Source organism: Coregonus lavaretus, assembly GCF_964263955.1.
Source record: "Coregonus lavaretus genome assembly, chromosome: 28".
In the NCBI taxonomy this organism is placed as follows: domain Eukaryota; kingdom Metazoa; phylum Chordata; class Actinopteri; order Salmoniformes; family Salmonidae; genus Coregonus; species Coregonus lavaretus.
The window spans coordinates 40,069,763-40,093,410 of NC_140015.1; the positions used below are offsets into that span (position 1 = coordinate 40,069,763).

Consider the following 23,648-nt stretch of genomic DNA (forward strand, 5'->3'; position numbering starts at 1 on the left):
TGGGCAAATCTCAAGACACTACTGAGCCACTGCAGGGTCAGAGGGCAAAGGTTACAGTAGATTCTCTCTGGGAACATCTCAAATGGTGCCTCACTTCAAGCCTATAGTGTACTACTGTAGTCACAGTCACAATAACAGTATTAGTAAGAGGGTACAGTGAGAGTACATGTGTGAGTGTGTGAGTGAGTGTGTGAGTGAGCGAGTGAGAGAGAGACCGACCGACCGAATGTGTTCTGTGTCTCTCACCAGTCGTTCTCCTTCTCGAAGTAGCAGACAGAGATGAGGCGAGCTCCGCTGCCCAGGGCAAACTTATTCTCCAGGGGGGACCACTTGACACAGGTAGCAGCCCGGTTGATCCTCACCAACACCAGAGTAGGCTTCCACACCTTGTCCTTCAGGGTCCACACGTACGCATTACGGTCCGATGCACACGTCACGATGCGGTTCGACTCCGGAGCCCAGTCGATGCCTGGAAGGTTTTCAGGAAAAGGAGTCAATGAAGAGAATGATGCAGTTGGAATCCCATAATGCCTTGTGAAGCAACATGTTCAGGCTAGCACCCAGTGTGTGTGTGTGTGTGTGTGTGTGTGTGTGTGTGTGTGTGTGTGTGTGTGTGTGTGTGTGTGTGTGTGTGTCGGTTTGTTCAGTGGAGTTACTGACTAACCAATGATGTTCCACTTCCTGGCTGTCTGTGGCTGAGTCCCAAATGGCCTATGGGCCCTGGTCTACAGTAGTACTCTTTATGGAACAGGGCGCCATGAGGGACGGATTGTATGTGGGTACCTGTGATCCGTCCACTGTGCTCAGTCAGCTCGTGGATCTTGGCCCACTCGTTCCCCTTCTTCTCATAGATGATCACCACACTGTTGTTGGGGCTGACGGCAATCTCTGGAGAGAGACATCTTTACGTCACTACAATATCTTGATTAACAACTAATGCACAACAATCTCTGGAGAGAGACATCTTTACGTCACTACAATATCTTGATTAACAACTAATGCACAGCAATCTCTGGAGAGAGACATCTTTACGTCACTACAATATCTTAATTAACAACAACTAATACACAGCAATATCTGGAGAGAGGAGAGACATCGCTGCATCATTCCATCATCTTGATTAACATGTAACTAATGTGTAATGGATAGAAATATGCCGATTGACACACACACACACACACACACACACACACACACACACACACAATGGGGAGGAGAGATGTCTATAATGCGTTGATGTATCATATACAGCAGTGTACAGAAACATACAGTATATTGCATATATATACACAGCAAAGTGTCCAGTGGTGAATCAACACTGACAGTGTATAAGTGTCCACACTTTTCCGTTTTTAAATCACTGTGTTTACATTTAAGTCATTTAGCAGACGCTCTTATCCAGAGCGACTTACAGGAGCAATTAGGGTTAAGTGCCTTGCTCAAGGGCACATCAACAGATTTTTCACCTAGTCGGCTCGGGGATTAGAACCAGCGACCTTTCGGTTACTGGCACAATGCTCTTAACCACTAAGCTACCTGCCGCCTTTAATGCTGATGATGTTACACTTGGTCAGTGTTAAGGAAATTAACACTTTCAGTGTTATGCAAGAACACCTCATGTTTAACACCGGGAAGTGTATATAGTTTACGCCAATGATGTTATGCAATAACACCTCATAGTATTTTTTTACAATTACACCAATTAAGTCTACTTTTACCCTAATAAAGTGGCCTGAAACTCATGGTTTACAGGCCACATCAGGCCTTCAAGTAGGGTAGTAACTTTCCCCAAATTCCCGGTTAAAGGATTCGGGATGTTCTGATTATTCCCTCCCATTCCAGGAATCTTACAACCGGGATTTCTGAAAAATCTGGGAATTATGGCAAAGTTACCAGAATTTTGCAACCCTACCTGCAAGTCACATTATGCTGGTTTGCAAAGTGAATGCGTAATTCCTTTTGGAATCCAGACAGAATGACTGCCAGGGTTAAGAACATTGTGAGGAGAGTACGTAAACCATTTAAACTGGAACAACCATTTCAGTAACGGGTGCAAAAAATCTAATTAACTGATTGGATTAGTTTAGAAAAATGTATGTTATTTGTCTTTGAGTAGCATAATATTAATCAATCAATCAATCAATCAATCAATGTACAAGCAAAAACAAAGATATAAAAAAACTAGCCTAAAAAGTCTACCTGCAGTAGAGCATGCTGGGAAATATGATAATGTTGGGCGTTGTTTTGATGGGAACGTTGTACTCTCCACAGAGTAAGACCAGAGAGGAAGAGGCGAAGCGAGAGGTTTCACTCTCGGCCAAAATCTGCCCACGCGGGAATACAGCGTTATTCAATGTGTTTCTATGGGCTTAGTGAGCAGACTGATAAGCAGACTGCCTGCCTTCCCGCCTTTGGGACAATGGCTCCCATTGTTAGGGATGGTAACATGAGCCTCTAGTCATTATATACAGATCTCTGGTAAAACTGACACAATCACACTCTCACAGTCAACACTGGTTATTAACATCAACACTGGGGTTATTTTACCCTCATAGAGTTAATTTTTTATTTGCTGTGTAGCAATATCATTTTGTTAACCTTGTCCCCAGGCTCAATTGCTACTGCATATAGACGTTGGATAGAGGGAGAGCCGGCTGCGGACCAGATTAGCACGTTGCCTACAATCTCTCTCCACATCAGAGATAACTTGTAAAAAATGTAGGATACTGTAGATAAATCACAATGTTGCCTACAATCTCTCTCCACATCAGAGATAACTTGTAAAAAATGTAGGCTACTGTAGATAAATCACAATGTTTATGTTACGTCTTTGTAATTTAAGAGAATACTTAAGGGGTACAGGCCCGTGTAGCTCAGTTGGTAGAGCATGGCGCTTGCAACGCCAGGGTTGTGGGTTCGTTTCCCACGAGGGGCCAGTATGAAAAAATAAAATAATAATAATAATGTATGAAAATAATGTATGCAGTCACTACCTGTCAGTGGCTCTGGATAAGAGCGTCTGCTAAATAACTAAAATGTCAAATGTAAAAATGTAAATGTACAGTTAGACTAGTAAAGAAGTGTAATGCACACAGTGTCCCAACTGGTGCCCTATTCCCTACATAGTGCACTTTGGGCCCTAGAATAAAGGGTACCATTCGGGCCACACTACAGTATGGAACTTTGGGCCCTAGATTATAGGCTACTATTCGGGCCACACTACAGTATGGAACTTTGGGCCCTAGAATATAGGCTACCATTCGGGCCACACTACAGTATGGAACTTTGGGCCCTAGTCAAGAGAATATAGGGTACTACAGTATGGAGCTCCTTACGTCTCCGTTACATATCCTCTGTTGATAATCACATCCCCCAGATCTACAGACCACTTTAATGGACAGCAATTAGAGGAGGAAGAGGAAGTGCATCTGGCAGACAGCAAGCAACACGAGGGTTAAAGCGTCTCAACTGGCACCCTATTCCCCATATAGTGCACTGCGTACGACTAGAGCCCTATGGGCCCAGGTCAAAAGTAGTGCACTAAATAGGGAATTTGGGGACGCATCCGAGGAGACAGCAGGCCAGCTAATGGAGGTATTGACTGGGAGAAAGAGAGGTGTGTGCGTGCGTGTGTGTGTGTGTGTGTGTGTGTGTGTGTGTGTGTGTGCGTGCGTGTGTGTGTGTGTGTGGAAATGCGGGCGGACTGGTTTAAGTATTGCTGCAGGTCTACTTACGCGTCCTGTCCTTATTCCAGGCATGGCAGGAGAGAGGCTCCAGCCCAAAGCTGTACAGAGACATGTCTCAACAATCGTTCCACAGGGTTCTGGAATGTGGCTGGGATTGGAATGTCTTCTTCTTGTCAGGGATTGGTTGGAACTCTACTGTAGTAAAACCAGGAAGGGAGGGTTAAAAGTGAGAAAGATTGGGTTAGATAAAGTTAGATTGTAGGCCTAGGCTATACGCAGCTCAAGCCCCTGTGTATTTCAGACACTGGTTGAATGTCTGAATTGTTTTGAGTTGTATCTTGCTACAACCATGCACGTTTAGGTCAATGTTAAGTTGAGCATCGACCTTCGTTGAGTTGAGCAACAACTCAAAACGAATTGCGGACCTTCGTTGTCAGTGTTGGCACATACTTTGTAAACACACATAACGGCTACCTTTCATCTTTCCATGGTTGTTCTTGCCTGCTAGCTGTGTTGACATAGTGGGAAAAACCATTGGATTCAGATACAGTCAACCCTACAGCATATATTTTGTATAGGTAGAGAATTGTATCTTCCCCCCACTTGGTGAGAGACACTCAGAGGACCAGAAAGGACTTTCTGATTGATCCTTTACACAACAACACTAGACGGGTTCCATTGCATTCCATTGATTTCCTACTCGATTGGCCTCCATTGCTTTTACACACTAGCTTTGCCTCTCATTCTGTCATTCCGACATTCTTGATGCCCTTGATACGTGGCATTATAAGACCTTTCTGCAATGCCTCCCAGTCCCCATATCTGACAAGGAACTGAACTGAGAGTGCTTTCTTATCACACTTAATTACCATAGAGATCAAACACACACACACACACGCACACGCACACACACACTCAAACAGGAAAGACTACGCCATAGAAAACCATAAGAAACCCAATGCAACTAAGAAAGAAGGAAATGTCAACCAAAACCAGTCTCTCCCTCCTACCTCTCCTTCCTCCAGTGGACAGGAATGTTAAGCTGATGTAAAACAACGTTTTAAAGTCTCTGCGTGTGTGTGGTTGTAGCAGGGTTGTATTCGCGGACTCTGGGCAGTCGACACGAATGAAGCAGTGCAGGGCAGGACTGGAGAGGACACTAGAAGAGGAAGTAGAGAGAGAGAGAGAGAGAGAGAGAGAGAGAGAGAGAGAGAGAGGAGAGAGAGAGAGAGAGAGAGAGAGAGAGAGAGAGAGAGGGTGTGTCTGCATATTCAGCTATTGAGCAAGCACCTGGGACAAAGGGTGATGGAGGATGAAGATAACATGCATACTGTCAGATGACTTTCCCTCAACAGTATACCTGTAGTAGTTTGACGGCATATGGATCAAATCAAATCAAATCATGTTGACACTCGTTCTCTGGTTTAAATCTATCACAAATGTTGTAAATCTTTAGTGAGGATAATGTTTGGAGATCAGACGCACTAGATTATTTATGAAAGCATGCATGAAGAAATCAGATTTATTCGGTTTATTCTGATACTGAATACGTTTTTTATCCATTGAGTTGACAGCAAGAATTCTACCTACAATGGTAGGCCTATGTAAAAACTCAACTTCTCAAGGGACAAGAGAGACAAGTCTATTTGGATATTCTTGCTGCCCCTACAAATGTTGTATTTAGTAAAAAAATAAAACAGTTGATTTGCAGTAAACGAAATACTTGTTATCAAAACACTCATTTTGTGTGAAGGGTTGGCAGTAAAAAAAAGCCCTTGCCCTTTAAGGTAGTTAAGGTTACGTATGTGCCAGAACGAGGCAGTGATTGGTCCAAACCTGTTTCCGGTAGGGCAGCCGTCCAACTAAGGACTGAGGGGGGGAAAACAGGGACGAAGAACTGTCAGTTTCCGAAATAAAGACAGCATTTCAATCGGGTTTGGTAAGCGGTTTGTCTTATTTTTGTTCTAAATAATCGCGATGTATTTGATGGAGCGCTGCACGTATGAGGACATCGCTTGATTATAACCTGTATGTCGCCGTCTTCCCGTTTGTTATGATAACGCGAGTTGGCTAACGTTACTAGCAAGATAGCTAGGTTTCCAAGATGGCTGTTTTATGAAAAGACCTCTGCGGGCCTTTTAGCTAATGGTTTCAGAATCTCTCAGAATATTAATTCCCTATGCTTTCCAAACAGTTATTAAAAATTAAATGCATTTTTTAATGAATATTAAGCAAGGGTCCGCTGCGAACTACATACGAATGATTGCCTGCACTCGAAAGACACAGCTAACTAGCATTAGCTAGGTAGCTACCAACCATTTCACTTGATTGTGACAGTAGTTTTGTCGTCTTATGATGCGAGTTACATTTACGTCATTTAGCAGACGCTCTTATCCAGAGCGACTTACAAATTGGTGACTTACAAATTGGTGCATTCACCTTATGATAGCTCGGTAACTTGCCAACACTCACCAGTTCACAGTATCTATGTAGCTAGTTGCCTCAAGTTGTTTGTTTGCCCTTGTATGTGATCAACTTAACTTCGATAATTGATAGTCCCAATTTGATCCACCACATTTTTCATTTATGGCCATTATGGACACCTACCTCTCCAAGTTGAAATATCTGAATATTTTGTCGATGTTTAATTGTCATTTTCAGTATACAGTAGTACACACACCATGAATCAGGTTATGAAAAATTCTGTCGCACCCTGATGTTACATGCCTGTCTGCTTCTGTCATGGGTTTGTAGCATTCTCACTTCTCGGTCTCTAACAAGCTATATAAGGAGAGTTGGAGAGAGTGTGGCAAACTAGACTGGTTATGGTTGCGTTATTTCTGGTTGCCACATAATGCATTGCGATGTCCGTTGAGTGCTAGTGAGAGTTTAGTCCGTTGGTTCAGCAGTGTGGTCTACTGCTGTCCTGGCATTTTGAGTTGGGATGATACAATGGAGTTTTGTGTCAAGTCCAACTCTCTTTCTCTCGCTCTCACTTTCCCCCGCTCAAATCTTGCAGCTGTGATGGCACACTGTGGTATTTCACCTAATAGATATGGGAGTTTATCAAAATTGGGTTTGTTTTCGAATTCTTTGTGAGTGTGTAATCTGAGGGAAATATATGTCTCTAATATGGTCATACATTTGGCAGGAGGTTAGGAAGTGCAGCTCAGTTTTCACCTCATTTTGTGGGCAGTGTGCACATAGCCTGTCTTCTCTTGAGAGCCAGGTCTGCCTACAGCGACCTCTCTCAATAGCAAGGCTATGCTCACTGAGTCTGTACATAGTCAAAGCTTTCCTTAAATCTTAACTCTCTCTCCCCCCTCGCTCTCCCTCTCTCCCCCCTCGCTCTCCCGCTCCCCCTGCTCTCTCCCTCAACCGCTCTCTCTCCCTCTCCCCCCTCTCCTCTCTCTCGCTCTCTCCCCCCTCTCTTATGCTCTCTCTCAACTCCCTACCTTGCTTTAAACCAATTATTTTTTGGCCTCTCTCCCCCCTCTTTTCACACCCTTGTTTCTCTCCCTCCCTCCCTCACTCTGTTTATCATTACGCTCTCTCTTTTCTCTCTACACCCTCATGTTCTCTTCTCCTCACTGTCCTGCTCTGATTCTACTTCTCTCTTTCTGTTTATCAAACACTACCCCTTCTCTCCTGCTACGCCTGCTTTTCTGTCTCTCTTTCTCTGTCTGTCTCTGTCTGTGTCCCGCAGGTCAATAGGTTTTGAGTGTGATGGCGTCGGGCAGTACGAGCAGTGAGGAGGAGAGGAGTCTGAGGGAGTGTGAGCTGTATGTGCAGAAACATAACATCCAACAGCTGCTGAAGGACTGCATCGTACAGCTGTGTACCTCCAGGCCAGACAGACCCATGGCCTTTCTCAGAGAGCACTTCGAGAGGCTGGAGAAGGTGAGTCAGGGTGGGCAGGGTCGTGTGTGTGCGTGCTGATGTTTCTAAACAAAGGCAACTATTCATCTCAAAGTGAACAGAAAAGTCCAATCCTACTCTGCTCTAATGGTATACAGTAATAAAGCTCTATTCTACTCTACTCTCTGTTCCCCACTAGAAGGGTATACAGTAATAAAGCTCTACTCTACTCTCTGTGTTTTCCACTAGAAGGGTATACAGTAATAAAGCTCTACTCTACTCTCTGTGTTCCCCACTAGAAGGGTATACAGTAATAAAGCTCTACTCTACTCTCTGTTCCCAACTAGAAGGGTATACAGTAATAAAGCTCTACTCTACTCTCTGTGTTCCCCACTAGAAGGGTATACAGTATTAAAGCTCTACTCTACTCTCTGTGTTCCCCACTAGAAGGGTATACAGTAATACAGCTCTACTCTACTCTCTGTGTTCCCCACTAGAAGGGTATACAGTAATAAAGCTCTACTCTACTCTCTGTGTTCCCCACTAGAAGGGTATACAGTAATAAAGCTCTACTCTACTCTCTGTTCCCCACTAGAAGGGTATACAGTAATAAAGCTCTTCTCTACTCTCTGTGTTCCCCACTAGAAGGGTATACAGTAATAAAGCTCTACTCTACTCTACTCTCTGTGTTCCCCACTAGAAGGGTATACAGTAATAAAGCTCTACTCTACTCTCTGTGTTCCCCACTAGAAGGGTATACAGTAATAAAGCTCTACTCTACTCTACTCTCTGTGTTCCCCACTAGAAGGGTATACAGTAATAAAGCTCTACTCTACTCTCTGTGTTCCCCACTAGAAGGGTATACAGTAATAAAGCTCTACTCTACTCTCTGTGTTCCCCACTAGAAGGGTATACAGTAATAAAGCTCTACTCTACTCTCTGTTCCCCACTAGAAGGGTATACCGTAATAAAGCTCTACTCTACTCTCTGTGTTCCCCACTAGAAGGGTATACAGTAATAAAGCTCTACTCTACTCTCTGTTCCCCACTAGAAGGGTATACAGTAATAAAGCTCTACTCTACTCTCTGTTCCCCACTAGAAGGGTATACAGTAATAAAGCTCTAGTCTACTCTCTGTTCCCCACTAGAAGGGTATACAGTAATAAAGCTCTAGTCTACTCTCTGTTCCCCACTAGAAGGGTATACAGTAATAAAGCTCTACTCTACTCTCTGTGTTCCCCACTAGAAGGGTATACAGTAATAAAGCTCTACTCTACTCTCTGTTCCCCACTAGAAGGGTATACAGTAATAAAGCTATAGTCTACTCTCTGTTCCCCACTAGAAGGGTATACAGTAATAAAGCTCTACTCTACTCTCTGTTCCCCACTAGAAGGGTATACAGTAATAAAGCTCTACTCTACTCTCTGTTCCCCACTAGAAGGGTATACAGTAATAAAGCTATAGTCTACTCTCTGTTCCCCACTAGAAGGGTATACAGTAATAAAGCTCTACTCTACTCTCTGTGTTCCCCACTAGAAGTGTATACAGTAAGAAAGCTCTACTCTACTCTCTGTGTTCCCCACTAGAAGGGTATACAGTAATAAAGCTCTACTCTACTCTCTGTGTTTTCCACTAGAAGGGTATACAGTAATAAAGCTCTACTCTACTCTCTGTGTTCCCCACTAGAAGGGTATACAGTAATAAAGCTCTACTCTACTCTCTGTGTTCCCCACTCGAAGGGTATACCGTAATAAAGCTCTACTCTACTCTCTGTGTTCCCCACTAGAAGGGTATACAGTAATAAAGCTCTACTCTACTCTCTGTTCCCCACTAGAAGGGTATACAGTAATAAAGCTCTAGTCTACTCTCTGTTCCCCACTAGAAGGGTATACAGTAATAAATCTCTACTCTACTCTCTGTTCCCCACTAGAAGGGTATACAGTAATAAAGCTCTACTCTACTCTCTGTTCCCCACTAGAAGGGTATACAGTAATAAAGCTATAGTCTACTCTCTGTTCCCCACTAGAAGGGTATACAGTAATAAAGCTCTACTCTACTCTATGTTCCCCACTAGAAGGGTATACAGTAATAAAGCTCTACTCTACTCTCTGTTCCCCACTAGAAGGGTATACAGTAATAAAGCTCTACTCTACTCTCTGTTCCCCACTAGAAGGGTATACCGTAATAAAGCTCTACTCTACTCTCTGTGTTCCCCACTAGAAGGGTATACAGTAATAAAGCTCTACTCTACTCTCTGTTCCCCACTAGAAGGGTATACAGTAATAAAGCTCTACTCTACTCTCTGTTCCCCACTAGAAGGGTATACAGTAATAAAGCTCTAGTCTACTCTCTGTTCCCCACTAGAAGGGTATACAGTAATAAAGCTCTAGTCTACTCTCTGTTCCCCACTAGAAGGGTATACAGTAATAAAGCTATAGTCTACTCTCTGTTCCCCACTAGAAGGGTATACAGTAATAAAGCTCTACTCTACTCTCTGTTCCCCACTAGAAGGGTATACAGTAATAAAGCTCTACTCTACTCTCTGTTCCCCACTAGAAGGGTATACAGTAATAAAGCTATAGTCTACTCTCTGTTCCCCACTAGAAGGGTATACAGTAATAAAGCTCTACTCTACTCTCTGTGTTCCCCACTAGAAGGGTATACAGTAATAAAGCTCTACTCTACTCTCTGTTCCCCACTAGAAGGGTATACAGTAATAAAGCTATAGTCTACTCTCTGTTCCCCACTAGAAGGGTATACAGTAATAAAGCTCTACTCTACTCTCTGTTCCCCACTAGAAGGGTATACAGTAATAAAGCTCTACTCTACTCTCTGTTCCCCACTAGAAGGGTATACAGTAATAAAGCTATAGTCTACTCTCTGTTCCCCACTAGAAGGGTATACAGTAATAAAGCTCTACTCTACTCTCTGTGTTCCCCACTAGAAGTGTATACAGTAAGAAAGCTCTACTCTACTCTCTGTGTTCCCCACTAGAAGGGTATACAGTAATAAAGCTCTACTCTACTCTCTGTGTTTTCCACTAGAAGGGTATACAGTAATAAAGCTCTACTCTACTCTCTGTGTTCCCCACTAGAAGGGTATACAGTAATAAAGCTCTACTCTACTCTCTGTGTTCCCCACTCGAAGGGTATACCGTAATAAAGCTCTACTCTACTCTCTGTGTTCCCCACTAGAAGGGTATACAGTAATAAAGCTCTACTCTACTCTCTGTTCCCCACTAGAAGGGTATACAGTAATAAAGCTCTACTCTACTCTCTGTTCCCCACTAGAAGGGTATACAGTAATAAAGCTCTAGTCTACTCTCTGTTCCCCACTAGAAGGGTATACAGTAATAAATCTCTACTCTACTCTCTGTTCCCCACTAGAAGGGTATACAGTAATAAAGCTCTACTCTACTCTCTGTGTTCCCCACTAGAAGGGTATACAGTAATAAAGCTCTACTCTACTCTCTGTTCCCCACTAGAAGGGTATACAGTAATAAAGCTATAGTCTACTCTCTGTTCCCCACTAGAAGGGTATACAGTAATAAAGCTCTACTCTACTCTATGTTCCCCACTAGAAGGGTATACAGTAATAAAGCTCTACTCTACTCTCTGTTCCCCACTAGAAGGGTATACAGTAATAAAGCTATAGTCTACTCTCTGTTCCCCACTAGAAGGGTATACAGTAATAAAGCTCTACTCTACTCTCTGTGTTCCCCACTAGAAGTGTATACAGTAAGAAAGCTCTACTCTACTCTCTGTGTTCCCCACTAGAAGGGTATACAGTAATAAAGCTCTACTCTACTATCTGTGTTCCCCACTAGAAGTGTATACAGTAAGAAAGCTCTACTCTACTCTCTGTGTTCCCCACTAGAAGGGTATACCGTAATAAAGCTCTACTCTACTCTCTGTGTTTTCCACTAGAAGGGTATACAGTAATAAAGCTCTACTCTACTCTCTGTGTTCCCCACTAGAAGGGTATACAGTAATAAAGCTCTACTCTACTCTCTGTGTTCCCCACTAGAAGGGTATACAGTAATAAAGCTCTACTCTACTCTCTGTGTTCCCCACTAGAAGGGTATACAGTAATAAAGCTCTACTCTACTCTCTGTTCCCCACTAGAAGGGTATACAGTAATAAAGCTCTACTCTACTCTCTGTTCCCCACTAGAAGGGTATACAGTAATAAAGCTCTACTCTACTCTCTGTGTTCCCCACTAGAAGGGTATACAGTAATAAAGCTCTACTCTACTCTCTGTTCCCCACTAGAAGGGTATACAGTAATAAAGCTCTAGTCTACTCTCTGTTCCCCACTAGAAGGGTATACAGTAATAAAGCTCTACTCTAAACTCGGTGTTCCCCACTAGAAGGTAAATGCTGCTATGTTCTATTCTATTCTGTTCTAAAACTACAGTGCATTCTAAACCAATTAATGGTGCCGGAGGAGATGGCTGCCGTTTTACGGGCTCCTAACCAATTGTGCTATGGCACAATTATAGTGTGGCGAACTAGACTGGTTCTGGTTGCGTTATTTCTGGTTGCCACATAATGCATTGCAATGTCCGTTGAGTGCTAGTGAGAGTTTAGTCCGTTGGTTCAGCAGTGTGGTCTACTGCTGTCCTGGCATTTTGAGTTGGGATGATACAATGGAGCTTTGTGTCAAGTCCAACTCTCTTTCTCTCGCTCTCTGCTATAAGTTATTTGGACAGCGATTACGCACCTCATACTGGACGAAGATTTTGACTTTAACGAGTCGGATGTGAAGGATTTACTTCAGAAACCCAACAAGGCCCAAATCCCCGTCATTCTCAGGTGACAGAGACAGAGATATCGTGCCTTGTAAGGATCTGACAGCGATTGGGTAATCTGCCTCTACCATCAGTCCTATTTGCCAATTTACAATCATTGGATAACAAAATAGACTAACTACGATCACAGATATCCTACCAACGGGACATCAAAAACTGTAATATCTTATGTTTCACCGAGTCGTGGCTGAACGACGACATGGACAACATACAGCTGGCTGGCTTTACGCTGCATCGGCAAAATAGAACAGCCGCCTCCGGTAAGACAAGGGGTAGCGGTCTGTGTATATTTGTAAACAACAGCTGGTGCACAAAATCTAATATTAAGGAAGTCTCGAGGTTTTGCTCGCCTGAGGTAGAGTATATCATGATAAGCTGTAGACCACACGATCTACCAAGAGAGTTTTCATCTATATTTTTTCGTAGCTGTCTATTTACCAACACAAACTGATGCTGGCACTAAGACCACACTCAATGAGCTGTATAAGGCCATAAGCAAACAGGAAAACGCTCATCCAGAGGCGGCGCTCCTAGTGGCTGGGGACGTTAATGCAGGGAAACTTAAATCTGTTTTACCTAATTTCTACCAGCATGTTAAATGTGCAACCAGAGGAAAATAAACTGTAGACCACCTTTACTCCACACACAGAGACGCGTACAAAGCTCTCCCTCGCCCTCCATTTGGCAAATCTGACCATAATTATATCCTCCTGATTCCTGCTTACAAGCAAAAACTTAAGCAGGAAGAACCAGTGACTCGGTCAATAAAGAAGTGGTCAGATGACACAGATGCTAAGCTACAGGACTGTTTTGCTAGCACAGACTGGAATATGTTCCGGGATTCTTCCGATGGCATTGAGGAGTACACCACATCAGTCACTGGCTTCATCAATAAGTTCATTGATGACGTCGTTCCCACAGTGACCGTACCTACATACCCCAACCAGAAGCCATGGATTACAGGCAACATCCGCACTGAGCTAAAGGGTAGAGCTGCCACTTTCAAGGAGCGGGACTCTAACCCGGACGCTTATAAGAAATCCCGCTATGCCCTCCGATAAACCATCAAACAGGCATAGCGTCAATACAGGACTAAGATTGAATCGTACTACACCAGCTCCTACGCTCGTCCGATGTGGCAAGGCTTGCAAACTATTACAGACTACAAAGGGAAGCACAGCCGCGAGCTGCCCAGTGACACGAGCCTACCAGACGAGCTAAATTACTTCTACAGTGAGGGAGAAAAGTATTTGATCCCCTGCTGATTTTGTACGTTTGCCCACTGACAGACATGATCAGTCTATAATTTTAAAGGTAGGTTTATTTGAACAGTGAGAGAAAGAATAACAACAACAAAATCCAGAAAAACGCATGTCAAAAATGTTATAAATTGATTTGCATTTTAATGAGGGAAATAAGTATTTGACCCCTCTGCAAAACATGACTTAGTACTTGGTGGCAAAACCCTTGTTGGCAATCACAGAGGTCAGATGTTTCTTGTAGTTGGCCACCAGGTTTGCACACATCTCAGGAGGGATTTTGTTCCACTCCTCTTTGCAGATCTTCTCCAAGTCATTAAGGTTTCGAGGCTGACGTTTGGCAACTCGAACCTTCAGCTCCCTCCACAGATTTTCTATGGGATTAAGGTCTGGAGACTGGCTAGGCCACTCCAGGACCTTAATGTGCTTCTTCTTGAGCCACTCCTTTGTTGCCTTGGCCGTGTGTTTTGGGTCATTGTCATGCTGGAATACCCATCCACGACCCATTTTCAATGCCCTGGCTGAGGGAAGGAGGTTCTCACCCAAGATTTGAAGGTACATGGCCCCGTCCATCATCCCTTTGCGGTGAAGTTGTCCTGTCCCCTTAGCAGAAAAACACCCCCAAAGCATAATGTTTCCACCTCCATGTTTGACGGTGGGGATGGTGTTCTTGGGGTCATAGGCAGCATTCCTCCTCCTCCAAACACGGCAAGTTGAGTTGATGCCAAAGAGCTCGATTTTGGTCTCATCTGACCACAACACTTTCACCCAGTTCTCCTCTGAATCATTCAGATGTTCATTGGCAAACTTCAGACGGCCCTGTATATGTGCTTTCTTGAGCAGGGGGACCTTGCGGGCGCTGCAGGATTTCAGTCCTTCACAGCGTTGTGTGTTACCAATTGTTTTCTTGGTGGCTATGGTCCCAGCTGCCTTGAGATCATTGACAAGATCCTCCCGTGTAGTTCTGGGCTGATTCCTCACCGTTCTCATGATCATTGCAACTCCACGAGGTGAGATCTTGCATGGAGCCCCAGGCCGAGGGAGATTTACAGTTATTTTGTGTTTCTTCCATTTGCGAATAATCGCACCAACTGTTGTCACCTTCTCACCAAGCTGCTTGGCGATGGTCTTGTAGCCCATTCCAGCCTTGTGTAGGTCTACAATCTTGTCCCTGACATCCTTGGAGAGCTCTTTGGTCTTGGCCATGGTGGAGAGTTTGGAATCTGATTGATTGCTTCTGTGGACAGGTGTCTTTTATACAGGTAACAAGCTGAGATTAGGAGCACTCCCTTTAAGACTGTGCTCCTATTCTCAGCTTGTTACCTGTATAAAAGACACCTGGGAGCCAAAAATCTTTCTGATTGAGAGGGGGTCAAATTCTTATTTCCCTCATTAAAATGCAAATCAATTTATAACATTTTTGACATGCGTTTTTCTGGATTTTTTTGTTGTTATTCTGTCTCTCACTGTTCAAATAAACCTACCATTAAAATTATAGACTGATAATTTCTTTGTCAGTGGGCAAACGTACAAAATCAGCAGGGGATCAAATACTTTTTTCCCTCACTGTATGCTTGCTTCGAGCCATCAACACTGAAGCATGCATGAGAGCATCAGCTGTTCCGGACAACTGTGTGATCACGCTCTCCGTAGCCGATGTGATTAAGACCTTTAAACAGGTCAACATTCACAAGGCCACAGGGCCAGACAGATTACCAGGACGTGTACTCGGAGCATGCGCTGACCAACTTGCAAGTGTCTTCACTGACATTTTCAACCTGTCCCTGACTGAGTCTGTAATACCAACATGTTTCAAGCAGACCACCATAGTCCCTGTGCCCAAGAACACTAAGATAACCTGCCTTATTCACTACAGACCCATAGCACTCACGTCTGTAGCCATGAAGTGTTTGAAAGGCTGGTCATGGCTCACATCAACACCATTATCCCAGAAACCCTAGACCCACTCCAATTTGCATACCGCCCCAACAGATCCACAGATGATGCATTCTCTATTGCACTCCACACTGCCCTTTCCCACCTGGACAAAAGGAACACCTACGTGAGAATGCTATTAATTGACTACAGGGCTGCGTTCAACACCATAGTGCCCTCAAAGCTCATCACTAAGCTAAGGACCCTGGGACTAAACACCTCCCTCTGCAACTGGATCCTGGACTTCCTGATGGTAAGGGTAGGTAACAACACATCTGCCACGCTGATCCTCAACACGGGGGTCCCTCAGGGGTGCGTGCTCAGTGCCGTCCTGTACTCCCTGTTCACCCATGACTGCATGGCCAGGCACGACTCCAACACCATCATTAAGTTTGCAGATGACACAACAGTGGTAGGCCTGATCACCGACAACGATGAGACAGCCTATAGGGAGGAGGTTAGAGACCTGGCCGTGTGGTGCCAGGATAACAACCTCTCCCTCAACGTGATCAAGACAAAGGAGATGATTGTGGACTACAGGAAAAGGAGGACCGAGCATGCCCTCATTCTCATCGACGGGGCTGTAGTGGAGCAGGTTGAGAGCTTCAAGTTCCTTGGTGTCCACATCACCAACGAACTATCATCGTCCAAACACACCAAGACAGTCGTGAAGAGGGCACGACAAAGCCTAGTCCCCCTCAGGAGACTGAAAAGATTTGGCATGGGTCCTCAGATCCTCAAAGTTATACAGCTGCACCATCGAGTGCATCTTGACTGGTTGCATCACCGCCTGGTATGGCAACTGCTCAGCCTCCGACCGCAAGGCACAAGAGGGTAGTGCGTATGGCCCAGTACATCACTGGGGCTGAGCTTCCTGCCATCCAGGACCTCTATACCAGGCGGTGTCAGAGGAAGGCCCTAAAAATTGTCAAAGACTCCAGCCACCCTAGTCATAGACTGTTCTCTCTGCTACCGCACGGCAAGCGGTACTGGAGCACCAAGTCTAGATCCAAAATGTTTCTAAACAGCTTCTACCCCCAAGCCATAAGACTCCTGAACAGCTAATCAAATGGCTACCCGGACTATTTGCGTTGTCCCTCCCCCTCTTTTTTATGCTGCTGCTACTCTCTGGTTATTATCTATGCATAGTCACTTTAATAACTCTACCTACATGTACATATTACCTCAATTACCTCGACTAACCGGTGCCCCCGCACATTGACTCTGTACCGGCACCCCCTGTATATAGCCTCACTATTGTTATTACACATTGACTCTGTACCGGTACCCCCTGTATATAGCCTCCCTACTGTTATTATACATTTACTCTGTACCGGTACCCCCTGTATATAGCCTCCCTACTGTTATTACACATTGACTCTGTACCGGTACCCCCTGTATATAGCCTCACTACTGTTATTTTATTGTTGCTCTTTAATTATGTTTTCTATTTTTATTTTTTACTTCACTTATTTTTCTTAACTGCATCGTTGGTTAAGGGCTTGTAAGGAAGCATTTCACTGTAAGGTCTACACCTGTTGTATTCGGCGCATGTGACAAATACAATTTGATTTGAAAGTATTCAGACCCCTTGACTTTTTCCACATTTTGTTACGTTACAGCCTTATTGTAAAATGGATTAAATATATATATATATATATATATATATATATATATAGCATCGATCTACACACAATGACAACGCAAAAACAGGTTTTTAGATTTTTTTACAAATGTATTAACATGTAAAAAACAGAAATACCATATTTACATAAGTATTCAGACCCTTTGCTATGAGACTCGAAATTGAGCTCAAGTGCATCCTGTTTCCATTGATCATCCTTGAGATGTTTCTACAACTTGATTGTAGTCAACCTGTGGTAAAATCAATTGATTGGATATAATTTGGAATGGCACACACCTGTCTATATAAGGTCCCACAGTTGACAGTGCATGTCAGAGCAAAAACCAAGCCATGAGGTCGAAGGAATTGTCCGTAGATCTGGGGAAGGGTACCAAAACATTTCTGCAACATTGAAGGTCCCCAAGAACACAGTGGCCTCCATCATTCTTAAATGGAAGAAGTTTGGAACCGAAATACTCAAAAGTACTGAGTAAAGGGTATGAATACTTTCCGTAAATGTGATATTTACGGTTTTTGCTTTGTCATTATGGGGTATTGTGTGTAGCTTGATGAGGGGGAAAAAACAATTTAATCAATTCTAGAATAAGGCTGTAACGTAACAAAATGTGTAAAAAGTCAAGGGGTCTGAATACTTTCCAATGCACTGTATCAGGGCTCTACACTGACCTTTTTTACAAGGAGCACGTGTGCGCCTAAGTTGAAAAATGTAGGCGCGCGCACACAAGGATATTTTAAGAGCGCAATGAAAAATGTGAGGTAATAAAGCTAGAATCCTTAATGTTTCTAGGCGGGTGCTCCTCAATAAGGGAGGGAGAGATGCTGCTCTTGCTTTTCACGAAAGTGGAGCGTTACGCGTGTAGCTTGTTGTTGGCCAATCAGAAGGTCATCAAAGCGGCAACAGGCTACAGTCATAGAGCCTCGCTCCGTGTGTGGCAAAAGTTAGGAGATATCTAATCAATGGAAGATGGAATTAAAATGAAGGAATTAAAAGTTAAAGGAGAAGAAGAGAGGCTACAACGACGAAGAGCCAACAGGTAGCTACTTAATATTCTGAATGTTTTTGTTGTTTGTAACTGTAGGATGAGAAAGCTCATGCAGCCTCAGTTAGCCTAGCTAGCTAGCTAAACTAGCTTCTCCCGGTTTGATGCAGTCAAGACAAGGACTATATAATCATATTTGATGAAAAATACCTATGGCAGCTATTAGTCTTCTATAGCGCAAGTCGGCTTGATTGGTTGCTGTCTCTCGTCTCTCTCTCCCTCCTCCCCATATCACTCGCTCACGGTACAGCCCCTCCTCTGCCTGTTAGAGTGGCTCCTCTCCCTCCCTCCTCCCCATATCACTCGCTCACGGTACAGCCCCTCCTCTGCCTGTTAGAGTGGCTCCTCTCCCTCCCTCCTCCCCATATCACTCGCTCACGGTACAGCCCCTCCTCTGCCTGTTAGAGTGGTTCATCTCTCTCCCTCCTCTCACGCTTTATCAGCTCCGGTTCATAAAGAAACGTAATAAATGACTTTTCTGCTGCTTCCCTCACTTGGATCGGACCGGGTCTGGATCCGACCAGGTCTATAGGGAACGTGTCTAGTTGTCTTCTGCTCCGTTCGGAACGGGTCTCTATATTAAAAATTTGTATTTATGCATATCGTGTCGGGGTGGGAAAGCCCCAGGTCCTTTTTGGAAGAGTCCAACTTCTTGGAGCTGTGATGACCTCTACTCCACTCTGTTCTACTCCATTCTAATCTACTTTACTTTATTCTACTATAACTGATATCTCTCCCCCCCCCCTCCAGGAGGAGGCTAAGCAGATCCTACAGCAGCAGAAGTCCAACTCTCGCTCCGACTCCCGCGAGGATGAGGTGTCTCCTCCCATGAACCCCGTGGTGAAGGGGCGGCGGCGGCGCGGCGCTATCAGTGCCGAGGTCTACACCGAGGAGGACGCCGCCTCCTACGTGAGAAAGGTCAGGGGGGATCAGCCCTCAGCCAATCACGCATCGCTACAGGTGCACCTGACCCTACAGCTCTTACCACTCGGCTACGTCCTGATGATCCACCCTTTTCCACAAGTGTTACCTTGCCACATTCCCCATCGTGCATTTAAAAGCACAGGATCGGGGTATAATATAATATAATATGCCATTTAGCAGACGCTTTTATCCAAAGCGACTTACAGTCATGTGTGCGTACATTTTTACGTATGGGTGGTCCCGGGGATCGAACCCACCACCCTGGCGTTACAAGCGCCATGCTCTACCAGTTGAGCTACAGAGGACCAAAGCATTGGCTTTACCATCGTAAAGTCCATGCAAGAAAGTGTGTGAGTGTACACTTCAGGAGAAGGGCGTAGAATCAGGACTGAGCCCACTACTTCAATCTAATAAGTATAATCTTAACAACTGAAGGCAGTTGGGTTGTGATCAATGAAGCTGTTCCTTTTACCTCTGCAGGTTATTCCTAAAGACTACAAAACGATGGCCGCCCTGGCTAAAGCTATTGAGAAGAACGTGCTGTTTGCTCACCTGGACGACAATGAGAGAAGGTACACCTGTTCCTCAACTGTTAATGAATAGTGTACTACTGGTGGTGTGAAATGAAAGTCAAGGCGTTAAGAACAAACCAGATCATGTGATGTTGATCCAGTGTTGCCGTTACGTTGACCCACTACACTCTTTACAGTGACATCTTTGACGCCATGTTTTCTGTTACCTACATCGCTGGGGAGACGGTCATTCAGCAAGGTATGGTGTTTACCTTTTTACTGAAATGAAGTCATTCGGTTTTTTTATTTTCCATCGTGCCCTGTCCATAAAAATCCCCTGGCTGTAGTTTTAACATGATTACTTTAACACCAGAACTTTAACATGATTACTGCTTGATCAGAATGTGTCTCACAGCTGTTGTTTTCCACTAGGTGATGAGGGAGATAACTTCTACGTCATTGACCAGGGAGAGATGGACGTACGTCCCTGTTTTTCTGTCTGCATGCTAGGCCAACTGTTGTGTACAGTAGGGAGACAGTCTACCTTTCTATGGTCTCTGTAGTGGGAGATCTGTTGTGTACAGTAGGGAGACAGTCTACCTTTCTATGGTCTCTGTAGTGGGAGATCTGTTGTGTACATTAGATTATAAGACAAAATACTGACAGAAGTTCATACTGTAGGGAAAGCTATTTCCATTGGTGAAGTTGTTGCTCTCTCTCTCTCTCGCCCTCTCTCTCTCTCTCTCTCTCTCTCTCTCTCTCTCTCTCTCTCTCTCTCTCTCTCTCTCTCTCTCTCTCTCTCTCTCTCTCTCTCTCTCTATCTCTCTCTATCTCTCTCTCTCTCTCTCTCCCCTCTCTCTCTCTCTCTAATAGGTGTATGTGAACAATGAGTGGGTGACCAATATTGGGGAGGGTGGCAGCTTTGGCGAGCTAGCTCTGATCTACGGAACCCCCAGGGCTGCCACGGTCCGAGCCAAGAGCAACGTCAAACTGTGGGGCATCGACAGAGACAGCTACAGGAGGATCCTCATGGTGAGACTGGCTGACTGACAGGCTTTGGCAGAACGGATTCATTCAGCTCTACGTAGATATCATTTTAATATCCAATGTTATGAGGTGTTATTTTCCCCGCCAGCAACATTATTGGGAGACAGTGGTTGTTATAGTTACGGTTTACCTAGCTTCCACATTGTGTCAATTCAGCCACTCGGAGGTCTCTGACAATGGTATGAATTTTAGATCAATTCAAGATTTCTGGGGCTAAATCTGAACACAGTTAGTGCGCGGTTGGGTGTTATTATGTGACTTAACATGGTTTGTCTCTCTCTGTGCCTTTTCAGGGTAGCACTTTGAGAAAGCGTAAGATGTATGAGGAATTCCTCAGCAAGGTGTCCATTTTAGGTGAGGAGTCACACATTCTGAACGTTTTTTTCGGCGACTACTTCCACAAACAAGCTACTCAAAAAGTTGGGTAACAGTGTAATAACATGGTCCCTACCTACCTATTTGGTGTAAGTGGCTATGTATGGAATCAAGTCGTTACAAATAAACCCAGCCCATGAGCTTTCCCGTCATTCCCCCTCTGATGTGTTGTTGAGTGATTGGTGATGTTTGGCGCCACCCAGTGGCCAGTGTGTGTAACAGCACCTGGCATCTACAGACTCCCGAGACAACTGGGACAGGCTGACTGTTGTGTGTGTGGTCCTCTACAGAGTCTCTGGACAAGTGGGAGAGGCTGACTGTAGCTGATGCTCTGGAGACGGTTCAGTTTGAGGACGGACAGAAGATCGTGGTTCAGGGTGAACCTGGAGATGAGTTCTTCATCATCCTGGAGGTAGGATTATCTCAGCAATATGCTGTCTCTCTATTTTCATTGGTTTCTTTAAGAATAGATGTGTAGGCTTTCTTTTCACATCCTGTATCATTGTGTCATGTACCCTCGAATATCTCATGGGAAATATGTTACGTTAACCTTTTCCATTGGTTTTTATTTCTAAATGCTGTCTTTTGAAGTTGTAGACATTTGGTTTCCGTGTTAAGAGTTTGGTAGTTAATTCTCTCTCTCAGGGAAACGCCGTCAACAAGATAACACCATCTTTTAACCTCAGCTTTTGGTCCAGCTGTGTTGTGCCCTCTCACCCTCACAGGACTTCTGGCTTATGTAGGTTTTCTTCCTGAGTTTTTCTGTTCCTGTGTTTGTTCAGGGATCAGCGGCGGTGCTCCAGAGACGCTCAGAGAATGAAGAGTTTGTAGAGGTGGGCAGACTGGGGCCCTCAGACTATTTTGGTGAGTCTGATCCCAGATCTGTTGTCTCCTTCTATAGTCTGCTCCCAGATCTGTTGTCTCCTTCTATAGTCTGGTCCCAGATCTGTTGTCTCCTTCTATAGCCTGGTCCCAGATCTGTTGTCTCCTTCTATAGCCTGGTCCCAGATCTGTTGTCTCCTTCTATAGCCTGGTCCCAGATCTGTTGTCTCCTTCTATAGCCTGGTCCCAGATCTGTTGTCTCCTTCTATAGCCTGGTCCCAGATCTGTTGTCTCCTTCTATAGTCTGCTCCCAGATCTGTTGATCATTGTTGTCAATATTCCCCTTCTTCCTCCCGTCTCTCCCAGGTGAGATCGCCCTGTTGATGAACCGTCCCCGTGCTGCGACCGTGGTCTCCCGCGGCCCTCTGAAGTGTGTCAAGCTCGACCGACCGCGGTTCGAACGCGTTCTGGGGCCCTGCTCAGACATCCTGAAGAGGAACATTCAGCAGTACAACAGCTTCGTCTCTCTCTCCGTCTGAATCCCTCCATTCCTCTATCGCTCCATTCCTTCCTCCTCCTCCTCCATCCTCCTTCCTTAACCACGGGATCTACCAATGATCTGCTTTATTTTCTTATTGGCCTGTTAATGTTTCTAACCCTCCACCCAGGTGTCCAGATCACATGTCTATTTACTTAGGCTGATACTTTGTTGTTCTGGTGTTATTTTATCTGCTATGAACCCAGATTAATTTGATTTGACACGTTTGCAATGAGCTCTGGAGGGCATAATATTTCTGTAGTATTTGAATGTTAACTATGAAGGGAGGATGAGTTGTCTCTAGTGTTCAGAAGGCAACAGGTAGGGAGGGTTCAGACATGAGAGAGGGTCTTTTCAGAGCCAGGGTTCCAATATAGAATTAGAATGTGGGTTCCATTGGGTTCAATGACTGTTCACCCGGTGTTCTCTCTGACGCTGGGTCTAAACTAAACTCTCGTTAGGATCCAGAAGACTTTGTAACGTGTGGGCTAGGGACACCACGGGAGTCTGCTCACAATGGACGACACCCAGGGGTCGTGATGTCACAAATAAATGTTCCTTTGTGACTTGTAGGGAAGAGAGAAGGATTGGAACCGTAAATGTATCATGACATTAAGGATGATATTGTGTCTTGATATTCCTAATGTCTGGGGTAAGTCTAAAGTGGCTTATGAGAGTGGAGAAACTTTGTTTTGAATAGATATCCACCAAAGGCTGATCTGTGTTCTTATGCTTAACGTTTTCTAGTTGTTTTCTGAAACATTCTTTGAGGGTACTACTGAGTAGAAGTACTGTCTCCATGCCGACCATGGAGGTGAAGCGGTGTGCTATTTTATCTTTCTAGTTGCTTTATATATATTAGGGCAATGACAGAACCATATTTTTTGCAGTTTGTGATATATATATATATATATATATATATATATATATATATATATATATATATATATATATATATATATATATATATATATACACACACACACTTTTGACCAGGGTCATATGGCACTGAACAATGAACTAGCAGGCGCAAAGAAACTTGGTTTAAAATGAAAATAAATATATATTATATTAGATATATATTTCTTTATGTATTTATACACATTTAAACCAAGTTTCTATGTGCCTGCTAGTTCACTGTGTAAGCATCAGGTCCCAGTAGTTCAGAGGAGCGAGGGTAGGCTGATGTGTCCCAAATG

General features: G+C 44.2%; 2 protein-coding genes across 4 annotated transcripts in view; one reads left to right on the forward strand and one right to left on the reverse strand.

Moving 5' to 3' along the window:
* LOC311103558 (actin-related protein 2/3 complex subunit 1A-B-like) overlaps positions 1-6,492 on the reverse strand; it is a 15,687-nt gene extending 9,195 nt beyond the window's left edge. The window contains exons 1-5 of one of the 2 annotated variants that reach the window (XM_084145146.1): positions 6,294-6,492; positions 4,697-4,845; positions 3,735-3,881; positions 784-888; positions 247-469 (exon numbers count right to left, since the gene is read on the reverse strand). In XM_084145146.1, the coding sequence (XP_084001272.1) occupies positions 247-469; positions 784-888; positions 3,735-3,798 (392 nt within the window). In that variant the 5' untranslated portion in view covers positions 3,799-3,881; positions 4,697-4,845; positions 6,294-6,492. Of the gene's footprint in view, positions 1-246; positions 470-783; positions 889-3,734; positions 3,882-4,696; positions 4,943-6,293 lie in introns of those variants that run through there. The other variant, XM_084145147.1, reaches the window with a different exon arrangement.
* On the forward strand, positions 5,538-23,165 carry LOC311103557 (cAMP-dependent protein kinase type I-alpha regulatory subunit-like). Of its 2 annotated transcripts, none has more exons than XM_084145144.1 (11): positions 5,538-5,625; positions 7,393-7,586; positions 18,982-19,191; positions 19,636-19,727; positions 19,865-19,926; positions 20,100-20,146; positions 20,541-20,699; positions 21,008-21,068; positions 21,380-21,501; positions 21,872-21,953; positions 22,278-23,165. In XM_084145144.1, exons 2-11 carry the CDS (start codon positions 7,413-7,415, stop codon positions 22,448-22,450), a joined length of 1,182 nt encoding a protein of 393 aa, XP_084001270.1. In that variant the 5' UTR covers positions 5,538-5,625; positions 7,393-7,412; the 3' UTR covers positions 22,451-23,165. The 2 variants fall into 2 exon arrangements, with proteins under 2 accessions (XP_084001270.1, XP_084001271.1); XM_084145145.1 differs by having other exon boundaries at positions 18,982-19,149; positions 22,278-22,551.
* Positions 23,166-23,648: the final 483 nt, after the last annotated feature.

Bases quoted from the DNA above. Each gene is read 5' to 3' on its own strand.
- LOC311103557 (XM_084145144.1), top strand. From the start codon at position 7,413: ATGGCGTCGGGCAGTACGAGCAGTGAGGAGGAGAGGAGTCTGAGGGAG. The intron at 21,069-21,379 runs GTGAGGAGTCAC...GGTCCTCTACAG, and splicing joins CAGCAAGGTGTCCATTTTAG to AGTCTCTGGACAAGTGGGAG. The intron at 21,954-22,277 runs GTGAGTCTGATC...CGTCTCTCCCAG, and splicing joins GGGGCCCTCAGACTATTTTG to GTGAGATCGCCCTGTTGATG.